This window comes from Typopeltis vanoorti, chromosome 22, assembly GCF_054136105.1.
Source record: "Typopeltis vanoorti isolate ZY-2024b chromosome 22, IOZ_Tvanoo_1.0, whole genome shotgun sequence".
NCBI lineage: Eukaryota > Metazoa > Arthropoda > Arachnida > Uropygi > Thelyphonidae > Typopeltis > Typopeltis vanoorti.
In genome coordinates this window covers 100,378,241-100,394,141 of record NC_143570.1, presented here as the reverse complement: position 1 = coordinate 100,394,141, position 15,901 = coordinate 100,378,241, and the positions used below count along the sequence as shown (strand labels likewise).

Below are 15,901 nucleotides of genomic sequence, written 5' to 3'. Positions count from 1 at the left end.
GTAAGATTGGTGCCATCTGTATGTGTGAGAGAGAGAGAGAGGTGGAAAATATATGATATTTTCCATATTTATTTTCCTTTTCTTAGCGCATTTAATAAAGGTTTCACTGGCCTGACACAAACACTTGGGCAGCGGCCATATTCTTTTACATAGTGAAAGCTAGTAACTCTAATGCCAAGGACTGTATTCTGATAAGCTCTCTGGTCAAATTTACAAAACTTTCATATCTTCTACATACATCTGTCTTTGAAATACTATTGGATCTTTAATATCCACTATTTCTGTATATAATTTACATCACCAAAATGAAGCCACATAGCTCTTTCTTTATTAATTACTTTTACACACCAACCTAGAGTTCACCTATAAAAAAATACAACTCTCTGACATTGTATTGCTTTAGTTGAATGAGAGTTTTTGCTCTCTTGAACTTTCACTGGGAGAGTGTTGGCTGATGTGGCCCTTATCAGAGGCCGCTTCAGTGGATGCTATTCCCTAGAATATGAGCGGTTCTGCTCAGTGGTAGGATAAGCCTGCTACTGAGTAGAACAGAATAAAAATATTGTTATGTTGTTAAAAAGGTATTCTACTGCCAGAAAAATATAAAAGCACTACTTGTAGTTTTGTTATTAGCAGTTGACTAGCAGGGCCATTAAGCCTAACTATGTGTCATAGTTTAACCATCCAATGTGCCATATAGATTAATATACTGTATATGCTTTGTATCCATATAATTTTTTTCTATAATATTCAAAGGTTACGTTGACTTCAGTGGACTTCATGTCCGTGTAATTATGGACATATATGCACATCCAGGCCATTACAGGAGTGAAGTCACTGGTGAAATTAGTTTTCCAGTTTAATAGCAATAGCAAGAATCTGCAAGACGTACATACTACATCATTGGTATTAAAATACTTGTTGGTTCCCCCCCCCCCCCAACTGAGTGCATGGTATAGTAATCAAATGGAAAAGAAACTTCAACATGCTGCAAATAAACGTATCTTGTCTGCCATTATTGAAAAACTTCTCTCTGCTATCTGTGTACCCGGGTGTCATGATGTCATTCATGCAATTGCAAATAAGAGAATATGTTGTATGCTTTATTGTGATATAATATGAAATGAATAGCTGATGAACATGAGAAAGCTATTTGGTTTATTTGGATTTATGGCCAAAGTAACTCAGGCTATGAGGCCCATGTATGAGCTAATTGCATTTGTTCTAACGGCAAGTTTGGAGAGACAGAGACCTAAAAAAGGAAAGGGAATGGATAAAAAAAAAAGCAAAAGGGAGGATTGTGCATGATTCCCTTTAAGAAATAAAGAAAAATATAAGGATTGAATTTTTTTTTCTGTTGGTGCGTGTGTTCCTTATTCAAATTCCTGTTGAGATGTTAATGTGACTTCACTGTTGTAATTTTCATTTTTTTTTTTTATTGAATATTAGATAGAAAGCTGATCTCTGTGTTTGTGGAACTGACATTTTTCAAGTAAAAATGCAACAAAATTCCAAAAGAGTTGTATTCTCTTTCTACTGGATATCTGAATTTTATAAAGTAAACTGCTAATGTTTTTGGTACTTGCCTTAAAAGAAACTGAATATATTGTAGAAAGGCACATATTGAAGTTACAGGTATGAACAGTAATTTCTTTTGTGATCGAGTGCAAGAAAATTTGTTACTGTTGTTTCCCTTAGAGATCTTCGATTATCTCAGATCACTTGATATTAATGTGGAGGACATGTGTTTTGGACTTTCCAGTGCACTCTCTAACTGAAATATATTAACTTCTGCCTTTGCAGATATTTTATATTTAATGTCAGAAAAGATTTGACACAATGTTTTAAGGTTGTGTGTGTGAGAGTGAGTAAGTAAAAGAATCATTAATATTTGTAGTATACAATTTTATTTTATATGTTGTGTTTATGTGTGTGTGTGTGTGTGTGTGTGTGTGTGTGTGTGTGTGTGTGTGTGTGTGTGTGTGTGTGTACACTGTTAATAAAATGTTTAAAAAATAAAACTTTATGTAGCATAGAGAAACACCAAATATATAGGCCTGGAGGATAGAACCTGTAAACTTGAGGGAAAAGATTAATATAACTAATAACAGGACTGTTGTCGTAAAGTATTGACAGTGGTGCAAGTCATCACGATTCTGAATGTATAATGAATGTCTATCTATCTATCTTTTCTATCCATCTATATATGTATATGAAGTGGCGAGTGTTTAGGGCTGCAACAAGATAATTAAATTTTATATATAATGTATGGTGATATTGTCTGATTTGTAGTGTTTGGCTTAATTTCATTGGCGATATTACTTTAAATTCATTGTTTCTTGTTAGAGCTCTGATACAAAATAGCACTGAAAGGTAGATTGTTGCATAGGTTGGTGCGAAAGACAAGTAAAGTGAATGGCATAGATTTTTCATAAATGATACAGTGCCAGTAACGTATATATGCATTGGAAGATGTTATGGATGTTTATGTGGAGTGGCTGAATAAGAGAAAGGAGCAAGTATGGGTATGTAGGAAGTGTGATATTCTGATGGACCATGAGGCTTGTTTAAATATGAGGGAACATGGTATCATAACAGAAACAGTACTTGAGGAAGATTGGCATTGTATGGGGGATTTGATTATTAGAGGTGTGGTAAATGAGAAGATGCACAAGGTTTGTTTTCCTGGAGATAAAATGAATAGAATGATTGAAGCATTGGATATGAGGAGTAAGCAAGCAAAGGAGTTGGTAGTAGTAAGGGACATATGACTTGGCTGGGAACAAGGAGAATGTAAGATTAGATATCAGGAGGTTCTTGAGAAGGATAAAAGATAACAGTGTGATAGTAAAGGTAGTCAGTGTATTTCCCAAGTATGAGAGTGATGATGAGATGAGTGGAGAGCAAAAATTAAATGATATGTTAGCAGAAATGTGTGAAGAAAAAGGAGTGCAGTTTATTAATGTGCGGAATGAGTTTGAAAGAAGAATTGAACTGTATAAGAGTGATCAACTGCATCTGAATGGTTTGGTGGGAGTCATTTGGAAAGAAAAGACTGCTGCTGGCAGGTAAAGAAATAAGTGCAGAGAATGAATCTGAGCAAGTAAGAAGCAATGTGAAAGAATGGGAAAGTAAGAAAAGAGGGATTGAAGTGGTGCTTGTGAATGGAGATGTCGGTAGCATGAGTGTAGAGAATGAGAGAACAAGTGTGCAAAACAAACAGGGAAACGGGGAAAGTCGGGGGGGGGGGGACAGCATGAGAAAGGCTTATGCTCAAAGTGGAAGCAAGTGTGTGTGTGTGTTGTAGACAAGAAGGGAATGGGATGGGATGTAGCCAGAACACATGGATTTGAAGGAGGTTCTGGGATGGATAAGGAGGAAAATAAATGGCTCAAGAAAGGTATGGAGAAGTCACATCTAATAAGAGGTATAAGTGAAACTTGTTATAGATCCAGAAATTAGCTGTTATGTTTGTATAATGAATGCTAGAAGTATCAAAAACAAGGGAAATGAAATGGTTGCTTTGATTGAGTTTGTTCACCCAAAAATTGTTGGAATAACTGAGACATGGTTCGATTAGGATGACATCCTGAGAGAAAAAGAGATAGAAGAATATAATTCAAAAGATATATTTCGGTGATTACACCACATTTTTTTATTATTCAGTTATATAAAACACTGAAATAATAGTTCCTGACAAGTTTCGTAAATCGTAGAATTTACATCTTCAGGGGGTAAATAGTTTAACTTAAAGTTTAAACAAGAGAATTAATAAATACAAATCATAACCGTCTGGCTATTCATAAAACTTAAATAACAGAATGCAGATATATAACATTATTGACGTTGAACAATACTGGACGATGTCACATGTTCTTGTTCTCGTTCATACAGTCCGAGCTCAGATTGAGGTAGATTTTTTATTAGAGCGGACCACACTTGATGGAGAATTAAACCTTGATTTTTATTGCATTGGGTTTTTTAGCATATTAGCAGCTTCTTTAAATTTTCTTATATAACTGTTGTTTTCTGTGTATTACATCGTCGTTTTATGCCAGAGTACATCGTGTCCTGTGGAAGTGGTAAGGAAAGCAAGACCCGTTTTTTGTTCTCTTTTGTATTGTACGTCTTTTTGGTGTTCAGCCATGCGTATTTCTCCAGATCTTCCAGTCTGTCCTACGTAGCAAATCCCGCAAGAGCAATGGATTTTGTAGACTCCTGGTTTTTTAAGAGGATGATGAGGTGGTTTTGGTGGGTGTAGGAATCTTGAGATTTTTTCCATAGGAAGGAAGGCCACTTTTATGTTTTGTTTGTTCATTAATTTGGCTAGCTTATCTGTAACATTTTTGATATAAGGAAGCGAGATTGCGTTTTTGTAATCCTGTTTTATTGTGTTGTTAGCTGGAGGCATTTTAAAGATTCTCTTGATGGTTTTTGTTTCATATCCATTCTGTTGGAGGATTTGTGTTAAGTATTTTAGTTCTTCATTACATCTTTCTTATGTGCTGGAGATATTGTATGCTCTGTCTTGAAGAGTTTTAATTAAGCTTATTTTTTGTGAAGGATGGTGGTGTGAGGTTGCATTTAGAAATCTTCCAGTGTTTGTTGGCTTCCTATATACTGAGAAGGAGAGTTTACTTTCTTCATTAACTTCTAATAGAATATCCAGAAAAGGAAGTTTTTTATTCTTTTCTTGTTCTAAAGTGAATTTTATGGTGTTGTGCAAATTGTTGAGATAATCTTTGAAATTGATAAGTTCATCTGTTGTTCCACTGAATATGATGAAAATATCGTCCACATAGCATAGCCATATTTTTGGTCTTTTATGGTAATTCTTAAGAGCATTGTTTTCAAATTTTTCCATAAATAGGTTTGCTAATGCCGTTGATAATGATGAACCCATGGCCAGTCCTTCTTTTTGTTCCCAGATTCTATCTTTATAGGTGAAAAAAGTATTGTTTATACAATGTTTAAAAAGATTCAAGATGTCCGGAGGGAAGAGGTCTTATAAGTGATTCAAAATTTCTCGTCTCAGGACGTTTGTAAACAAGCTGATAATGTCGAGACTTGCTAAGATGTCTGTTGGACCAATATGTATATCTTTCACTTTTTCTATGAAATGTTTACTATTTTTTATGAAGGAAGATGTTTTTCCTATATGTTGTGAGATCATGTTGGTGAGGTATTTCGCCAAGTTGGAAGTCGGTGAATCTCTTCCATCTACTATTGGTCTTAAAGGTATATCTGCCTTATGGATCTTTGGAACACCATATATTCTTGGTATCAAAGGATGTTTTGATTGTAAGTATTTTTTAAGTTCTTCCGTCCAGAGAGGCACTTTTTTTATTAGATCATTTGTTTTTTTGTGTGTAGGCCAAGTCATGGGTTTGTAGGTGTTGGTATCTTCCAGGAGGCTTTTCATTTTGTTATCATATTCTGTAGCATTTAAAACGACAGTTGCGTTGCCTTTATCTGCTTTTATTATGACAATATTTTTGTCATCCTTTAACTTTTTAAGGCAAACGTATTCATTGTAAGGTAGATTCCTACGAGGTAATCTGCTTTTTAATAGCAAAGCTGTACTTTCTATACAGATAAGATCTGCCGTGTTGTCCGGTAGATTTCTAATTCCTTGTTCTATTTGTGCTATGATATCAATTTTTGGAAGGAAACGTGGGGTTAAGGCGAAGTTAAAACCCTTAAGTAAAAGATTATTCTCCTCTTTTGTTAAGACTCTTGAAGAAAGATTAATAACAACTTTTGAATGATCTAGTTGTTTTTTATGTATTTCTTTCTTCTGAAGGAGTACATTGAACTTATGAATTAATGTATGTTTCTTCTGTTCTGAGATCGCTATGGCTTATGCCTGCAAGAAGAATATAATGTTTTTTGTGAAGACAGAAAGGGTAAAAGGGGAGGTGAGGGTGCTCTTGTTTATAGAAAAAGAGTTATGTCCATTAATTTATTTTATTTATTCATATGGTCAAATATAACAAAATAGGGCTATTTACATCTATTACAAATCAAGTTTTAAATTGGACAACCATTGCACTGTTCCTTTTGTAGCCTATGTAATTCCACTATTCCTGCCAACCCCTGAGAATGGAAAGTTGGAGAGGATTCCACTATCTGAGACATGGTTTGCAGAGCAGAGCATTCACAATATGGCTGATTGACAATTTTCCATTTATGAAGTAGATATTTACATCTTCCATGGCCCGTTCTAATCCTGTTTAGGGAGAATCATTGTTTGCATGGCAGTTCGAATCCAGGAGGCTCAGAACAGGGATCTTCAATAAATGATCGATTGGTAATGTTAAAATTGTTCCAACAATTCATCCATTCATCCTGAGGATTAAAGTTGAGTATTTCCAATAACTGTCCCTCAGACCAAAAGGGAGAACATGATCTGAGTTGGGTTCGTGGTGGATTGTTTAGTATATTTGAGATTGGTTGTAGAGGATTAGATTTGAGTTTCTTATATTTTTTTCAAAGTTGCAGTCTGTTTTTTAAGATCTTTTGCTAGGACATTTGCTAGAACAGGATGCTATGGTAGAGGAGTTGATATTTCAGAGTACCTAAGATAATACGCCAGGTTTGGTTCAGTTTTATATCTATTAACTTGGTGTGGGTACTTCTACTCCAGACAGGAGCACAGTACTTTGCTGTTGAGAAGACCAAAGCCATGGCTGACACCTTAAGTGCAGAGCCTCTGCATCCCCAGCCAGTTCCAGTCAGTTTAGAGATAATATTATATCTAGCTTCAATCTTATTTCCCAGTTGTCGTTTATGCTTTTAGTAGGTAAGATTTCTTTCTAGGGTGACTCCTAGATATTTTGGGTAATCTTCATGGTTTATGACTTTATTACAGAAATTAAGATTTGGTGTGCAGTTTGCTTCAGAATTGAGCAGATGGAATATAGATGATACAGTTTTTGCTGGATCTTAGATACCAGGAGTTGAAATACTTTTTCAGTTGTATTAGGTCATTGTCAAGGGATTTCTCCACTTTGCCAAAACTGGAGAAATCATTTGTGGGAGTCTATGGAAGGTAAGTCTGATATATAAATTTTGAAGAGAACTGGGGTCAAGACCAATCCCGGGGGAGAGGCCATTTTGAAGGAATCTTGTCCTGCTTTTTCTTGCAAAAAAGCTGCACATGGAATTTATGATTTGAAAGCATTGCATTTAGAAGAGTAATTATTTTTTTGCATTGGAGGATATTTTGCTAAATTATGTCCATAAAAGGTAGAGATGGAAGGAGTAAAAAATGATGGCAATGGTTTTGAGGCAGTATGATTTGAGATAGATATGAATATAATGAAATAATTAGTCAGATGTTGCGATACACCTAGTAACGTGGAGGGTAGTGATCATGAAATGTATCACCAAATTAGCAAAGCAAATAGGAAAAGGGTGATTATTATGTATGATTTTAATTATGCCAATATAGACTGGGATGCAACCGAAAGTAAAGAAAATTAATTTCTCAAGTTTTTAAGCAACAGTTACCTCAGACAGCATAGTATGCAACAGATGGCACATGAGGATTGAGGGTCTTGGATTTGATCATCTCATCAGGGAATGTCATTATAAATGAGGTATCAAATCTCCCTCCAGTTCGTGAGAGTGACAATGGAGTAATTACCTGGGTAGTTGCCAACCATGTGAGGAAAGGGTATATGTGGAACTGCAAGTTTGGTGATTACGAGAAGCTCAGGAGACAGCTAAAAACTTTGTCATGGAATGAGCAGTTGGGTGAAAAGGAGATCACTGCTACTCAGATGCTATTCAAGAACTATCAATTAGCAGTAATATCTAAATGTATTCCAAGCATCAGAAAGTTAAATAAAGTAGATGCGAAATGAATGAATGAAAAGATTAAGCAATACAGAGAAAGAAGGCAGTATGGAGGTAATATAAAATGAGTGGTAATAATTAGTTCCATGAGGGGTATAAAGAATAGGTAAGAAGGGTGACCTGGTTGGTAAGGGTAGAAAAATGTGCAGTATGAGCAGCAGTTAGCTAATGAAGCAAAAAAAAAAAAAAGAATGTTGATGGTTGGATGGCATTGATTGGAGAAAATGGTGTAAGGACAACTGCTGCAGAAGATATAGTTGAGATATTACATGAGTAGTTCATAAAGGTCTTTCATCCTTTTGAATGTGATATCATGGAGAGTTTGAGAGCAGTGGATGATGATGAGGAGAGATTGATTGTGAGTAAGCAAGTAGTATATTTGGAATTGAGGAAACTTGATAATAAGGTGGGACTTGATATCACCACGTATGTTGAAGGAATGTTCTAGGGAGTTGACATCTGCCTTGCCACATTTGTTTAATACAAGTCTTACACTAGGTCACGTTCTTAAGGAATGGAAAGAAGGCAAGATTGTACTGCTTCATAAGGGAGGTGACAGTTCTCAAGCATCAAATTATATGACAATGTGTATGTCAGGTGTTGTGGTTAAAGTGTTAGTGAGGCTAGTGAAGAAATTCTGTATCCTGGTTACAGAATTGGATTGACAACAGTATCTTTGATGGATAGCATTAATTTGCTAAAGTGAGGTCATGTTTTAGTAATCTACTTACTTATTACAATAATGTGACAGCTGCATTGAATGATAGAGATGAATTCACAGTAGTATACTTCGATTTTGCAAAGACTTTTGTTTCATTATCACATGACAAGTTGATAGTCAGTCTAGAGTAAATGGGGTTAGATATTAGACTAGTGCACTGCTGAATTGGAGATTGGCTATCTGATAGTCATCAAGTTGTGTATAGGGGAGTAATATCCCAGAGGAAAGTCACTAGTGGTATGCCTCAAGGTTGTGTTTTAGGGCCATTGCTGTTTAACCTGTATGTTAATGATATTGGGGAAGATTTGAATCTGCATATTCAGTTGTTTGCACATGATGCAAAGTTGGGAAGAACTATAAGGAGTATAACAGAAGTTGTGGTCTTAGAAGACTTAAATAGACTGAGTGAATGGGCATGGGAGTAGGGATACCACTTCAATGTTGTGAAATGTAAGGTTTTAAAATTTGAAAAACATCAATGGGGTGTAGAATTTATGCTTGGTGGGGATATGTTTGCCACACTTAGTAGGCTGAAGTCCAAACCCAACCTGGCCCCAATTCAACATGGATTGAATTGGGACCAAAACTCCTGAGATATGTGTAAAGGGCCTCTTCATTTCCATCACTTTTTCTTGCAGTGAATTCACTCCAAAACCCTAATATGTTTGTGCCTTATAATACATCTCATGCTGCATCAATTGTTGCACAGAATAATCAGAGCCATACTCAGAGCTTAAGCAGTGGGTCCTGTTTGAGAATTATATCACGGTCTCCAGCACAAGTCAGTTTTACCGTGAGCAATAAATATATGGGATTAACCTTATAGGTCGAAAGTTTATATAGGCACATGGAATGTACAGGGTGTACACAATGGATACTCTTAATATTACCTGTAAAGAGATGGAAAGGTATATAATAGATTGAATGGAGAAGGTCATTTCAAAATACAAGATGGCAAGCTAGTTGTTTATTCATGAGGTAGTGACTCAAATCATCACATCATGGGGTAACTATTGTACCACAAGAGCTTTTCTTGGTAATAATCTCATTAATAACAGGATATTTTGTATTAGACTTAAGGCTCATCCTACCAATGTGTCAGTCGTGGTAGTTTATGCACCTCACACAAATAAGCCTAATGCAAAGCGTGAGGAATTCTACAAAATCCTACAGACTGTATTGGATCACTTACCAAGGAAGAATGCACTTTTCATCTTAGGGGCCTTTAATGCAAAAGTGCGAAAGAGTATGAGAGTAAGGCTTGAGTGTGGCATATTTGGTCTGGGGTGAACATAACACCCATTGTGAATGACTGTTGGAATTTGTCCATTCTAACAGATTAGTCATTGCCAGTACTTGCTTCCAGAAATGCCCACAGTGGACTTATACTTGGACATCTAACATTGATAGGTCACAGCACCAGATTAATTATATCTTGGCTCTCCAATGGTGGAAGACCACCATTCTTGATGTGCATACTTGTCCTGGTACTAACCGTGGTACTGACCATCAGTCAGCTAGTAAGAGCCAAAGCAAGACTGAGACTCTGAAATCTTTTAAATCAGTCCCATCCAACTAGCCTGGATGTCAAAGTAATCCCTAGTTGTTCACAGAAGAAACATCAACACAGTTGGATGAACTTTTGGAGACTAGTGAGGAGAACTCAGCTGAAATTCTATGGGAAGGAGTCAAGGTTATTGCTGATGATAAGGCCAAGAAGTATCTAAGTTGAATTAGAAGACCAAGAAACCCATGGATATCAGATGCAACATGGGATCTGATCAAAAGGAGGTGGCTGATGAAACAAAGGGACACAAGGACTGAAGAATATAAAAGATTATGTAGAGAAATCAGAAAAGTCATTAGACCGGACAAGGAAAAATTTTATGGGCTAAATGTGAAGAGATAAAGAACCAGATGAAAGGCACAATTATAAAAGGATGTTTCATTTAGTTCATGACCTAAAGAACAAGTTTAAGTCCAAATTGAATATCAATCAAAGACTGGAATAGAGTTAGAAAACACAGATGTAAAAAGTATTAAGGAACTGTATAGAAGAAAGGATAATGACCTTAAAAAGCACCTTAAAAGACAGAAATATAAGATCTGATAATATTAGAATGTTGACAGATAACAGGCTAAATCTGGAGGAAAATTATTCATAGGACATTATTAGCGATGTAATTTTTCATGTAGTACTAAAAGATCCTGTACACCCCCTGAGGGTATATGTCAAGAATTTGGTGATGATGATTTTCTGGTCTCTGGAATGTTAAGTATGAAGAAAGGTTGAAAAGATGCAATTTACAGGGTCTAATGGATAGGAGTGATATGATAGAGATAAGTTGGTAAGGGGTTGGTACAGGATTATCATTGAAGAGGTTTTCCATAAAATGGTGAGTAATAATGTAAGAACAAGAGATTATTCCCTGAAGCTGTGTAAAGAGTTTGTGATTAAGAGAGTGAGAAACAGTTTTTTTTGCATGGACAGTTGCGAATGGTTGGAATGCATTGTTGCCTGAGAGTATGGGGGTCTGTAGAGAATCTGAATGTATTTACGAGGGTGGTCTGAAAAATTCTTCGCCTAACAATGAAAAAATGTTTTTATAATTTCAAATTTATTTTTATTTTTCAACATAATCTCTCTTAAGACTAATACATTTATTCCAGCGATGCCCCAGCATCCATTATCCCGTCCCTGTAGTGGTTCTCAGTATGATCTGCAAAACACCCCTCTACAGCTGCAATCACCTCTTCATTCAAAGAAAAACGCTGACCAGCGAGGAAGAGTTTTAGCTTTGCGAAGAGATAGAAGTCAGAGGGGGGGCCAAATCTGGGGAACATGGTGGATGTTCTAACAATTCATAGTGTAGATCCTTTAATTTTCCCATTGCGAAAACACCTTTGTGGGCAGGTACATTGTCCTGATGAAAGATGATTTTTTTTCTTCTGCAAACTGGGTCTTTTCTCACAAATTTTTTCATCTAGTCTGGTTAAAAGATCGGAATAATATTCCCCAGTTATTGTTTTAACCTTTTCAAGATAATTAGTAAACAAAATGCCTTTAACATCCCAAAACGACGATTCCATGACCTTTCCTGCTGATGGAACCAACTTTGTCTTCTTTGTGTTGAATAACCGGCTTCTGTCCACTGTTTTAACTGCTGTTTGGATTCTGTAATTGTCAATCCAAGTATCATCCATAGTAATAAATCTATGCACAAAATCAGTTTTATTCTTGTTAAAACACTCCAAACACTGTTCAGAGATTTTCATGCGAGTGCATTTTTGATCTGTTGTGAGCAAGCATGGCATCCATCCTGCACAAAGCTTTTTCATTTGCAATTCTTCATGCAAAATATATCCTACGTATTCTTTTGAAATGCCTATGGTCTCAGCAATTTCACACACTTTTGACTCGCTGGTTATCCAATATCATATCGATGATTTCTGGTGTTGTTACACTTTTTGGACGTCCTTCACATGGATCATTTTCAAGGCTGGTGCGATTCCGTTTAAACTCGGCAGCCCATTTCCTAATTATTGAAAATGAAGGAGAAGAGTGCCCATATACTTTTATGAACTTCAAATGAATTTCTTTTGGTGTTAAACCTTCGTTTACAAAGAATTTTATAACTGCACGATACTCAATTTTATCCATTTGAAGGGATACAGACAACACTTTTGCTTCAGCTGTATAAAACAAACTACTTGATAGAATGACTTGTAATTTCACATGGATGCTTATAACAGATGTACCAACTTGAAAAAAAAAATCTTGCCGATAGTGTTGCCATCTATGGTCGAGGCTGAGAACTTTTCAGGCCACCCTCGTAAGGCATGTATGATGAGCTGTGTGTATGACAAAGGGACTTCCTGCTATGAGTCTTTGACTCCATGGGGATGTTGGGATGATAATAATAATAATAACAAACATCTACAGCACTGCAACATTAACCACAGTTTAAATATTTGAGGGTAAAGAACAACTATTCAGTAGTCTAGAACAGTGCTTCCCAAACTTCTAGATGTCAGGGCCCCCTTTCCAAAAATTAAAATATTTCACGGCCCCCCCTTGAAAAAAAATCGTAATAGAGAGATATATTATTATAATATTTATTGTATTTATATTCAATACAAAATATGCACAGCAAATATTGCAAAAATCAAATGCAAATATTACATTTTTTGCCTCTTACCGTTTGGTTCTGAATACGATGCGGGCTGTTCTGGTAAAATATGAAATACTGTCCTTTTTTTTTTTTTTTTTTTTTGAGTCTGTTTCTGCTTCTTCTGATTGTTCGCGGGAATTTTTTTTTATTTTTTATCAGCCACTTATCCATCTCAGGGTTAAATTTTTTAATGTAGAATCGATCAAATAATATCACCACTTACCGATACTGGCACACCACAGACTGATAACATGAAATTAGTGAATATTACCTGAATAAGGGAATCCCCGGACCAGGAACATTTTTCTCTTTTGTGACTTTTCTCCCTTTACGGTAATTAAGCCTAATGCGAAACAGACAGCAAAGGCAGGTTATTAAAACGTGCATATGATTGGCGCAGTATTAACAAAAGATCGCGCAACCGAAAGATAAAAGCATAGCTGACAATTGAGTTGAAATGCTAACTCTCTTCGACCGAATTCCATATGTGAAACTGCCATAACATTCATTATATATATATATATATTACTTAGTTTTAACACTTTTACGAATTTTAACACGTTCGGTTGAATTTTATTGCTGCCTTCGGAAATCGAACTCACACACATCTAATTAATAACAATAGTTTTTAGTTAGACTCTGTATTTGTCCATGCAACATATGGTTTTGTTTCAGTCTATACAGCATAGTTTCTGTATGAGGGGACATGTGATTCATTAATTAGTGTGTTTTTATCCCAGTTGTCTCTAATTGCACTATTTGTTGAGAAATATATTACACAGACTGCTCATACCTTATTCACTGGCATAATAAAAGTACTTGTTTTTATTGCCTCTGCAGTATAGTGGCTGTTAGGGAGGCGTGTTGTTTACCACTGCAAGCGAGTTACTATCTCCCCACATGAACTTGTTTAAGCTTTTTTTTATGTGTGAAGTATGTGCGAAACTTTTATTGGTAACAGAAAACTAGCTCGGATAACAGTGATAATATAAAACGAGTTTTGATATGTATATAAAGTCAATATCAACAGTCCCTGATTACGAACGTTTGATGAAAGGGACAGGAAGATTTGGAGCTTCCCTGGAGAGCATTCGAAGTAAATACAATTAACCACTGCTTTGAAATGAAACGTATGAATAAGCAATATTTACTAATATTCATTAAGCGGCGAAATACGCAGGAAGCAAAGTTTGTGAACCAACACCAATGTGTGCATTTTTCCATTAAAATATAAAAAATAACAAAAAAGAAATAATAAAAGTTAAATACGTTTCTTTTAAAATAAAAAAATCTACTTAGTCCTAAAACATTTTAAATTTGTTTTCATTATTTCACGGTCCTCCTCAACAAAACCTACGGCCCCCAAGGGGGCCACGGCCCACAGTTTGGGAAGCGCTGGTCTAGAACATGGTCATAAAACTAGGAATGTATACAATTCTAGGTTGACATTACATATCATATTGCTACTGAAAGTGCATTTGGTTTTACTTTAATCTTGTTGAGCAGAACTGTTTTTCAGCAAGTAACTTTCAAAGTCGTCATCATACTGTGCCTGATTCATATTTTAATTGTCTCACTGCCATTGAGTTAAGCTACAACCAGAACTGGAAAACACTATAATTTTCATCTTACTTCCCTAATATAGCTGCTCATGACTTGCCGAGGCACAAAAATTTTCAAACTGTTCATCTGTGCACTATATACAGATTATCCACTGGGTGCATACATATATTCAAAAACATTGCTCTGCAACAATGAATTATTGCAGTGATGATGTCTTGTTTAACACTAGGTTCAATTTTTCATCTATGTGAGAAAATATTTCCAGATGGCCCTTGATAGTTTGAAGATTGTAAGCTATATGAGACAAAAAAATAATAATAATAAAATAAAAAATAGACAAATGAAAGTCCTTGTTGCCGTTATTTTTTTTTTCCTCAGCACGTATTTGAAACAATCTTTTTAAAAGATAAGTTAAATTATTTTTAAAAGATCTTTGTGTTTTAGCTTTCTATTTAATGTATATATCATTATTTTAGGTGGTGGATAGTTCTGAATTTCATGAACTTATCCATGAGGATGCATCCCAAGTAAAGCAACGTCAAGAAACAGACTCAATTTCTATTATTGATGACATCCGTTACCATGTAACGAGCAGTGTTCAGACTTTTTCTGCCATGGAAGATGCTAATGAAAAGTTGATTTTGATCGATAGGTTGTTGGAAAAATTAGGCCTTGATGCCTAATCCTTTATTACATTGTATAATTATGTAAATAAAGAAAGATGTTAAAGATCTCTCCTATCATTAATAATAAATGTAAATATTGTTGAAAAACTACTTTCTGCCAATATAGCATTATTACTTTAATACTAGTTAAATGGATTTCTTATAAACTTGAGTCACTTTTGCATTTGCATGAATATTTTCAAGATTGTAAAAAAATATATCTAATAAAATTGTCAAAATATTTTATGTGCACTGAAACTTGCTCAAGTATTTTTCATTATTGATTCATAAAACACAAGTCTATATCAATATATAAGAATTTATCAAAGACATATACTAGACTAAATTTATTGAAGGCAACTAAACTCGCTGAAGAACGTGGTCATGGATTTGAACTGTCGTGTCACAATTCACGACAGTGTGACTTCTGTCGTGAATTGTGCTACATTTTTTTCAGTAATACAAGTGGTTTGGAGTTTAGTTGTTGTTTTTGTGTGGTGTTATTTTTCAGTTACCGAGAAGGTGAGTTGAGAGTAGGACACATCTACAGTGGAAGAGAAGAAGAAGATAAGTTTTTGTATTTAGTTACTTCATATAGTTAAATATATTGGCGTTTATACATATGGTATTGCGTACGTAAATTAGCTTACAGTAGAGCGTTTAGTATTTAGCATTTAGTTGTAGTAGTTCCTCGGCACTATTTGAATGATGGAGGCAGCCACAGCTCTAATTACAAATCACGTCACCAAGTCCTCCTCCATTAGGGACTCTGTTTTGCATAACATAATACAGAATTTTGTGGCATGCAGTGCTTGTGATATGTATGTGTCCCAGAAGGTTGATATGTGGTGGATGAGAGAAGGGGGAATGCATATATGTGCAAAATGTAGATAATGGGAGAAACTTGGTGAGTTATATAA

At 35.4% G+C, this 15,901-nt stretch overlaps 1 protein-coding gene across 1 annotated transcript in view; it reads left to right on the top strand.

The window, feature by feature from the left end:
* Window positions 1-15,212, top strand: part of LOC150094593 (ankyrin repeat and BTB/POZ domain-containing protein 1-like) — a 307,835-nt gene extending 292,623 nt beyond the window's left edge. The window contains exon 12 of the mRNA XM_090412059.1: window positions 14,793-15,212. Within this exon, the coding sequence (XP_090268185.1) occupies window positions 14,793-14,999 (207 nt within the window). The 3' untranslated portion in view covers window positions 15,000-15,212. The remainder of the gene's footprint in view (window positions 1-14,792) is intronic.
* Window positions 15,213-15,901: the final 689 nt, after the last annotated feature.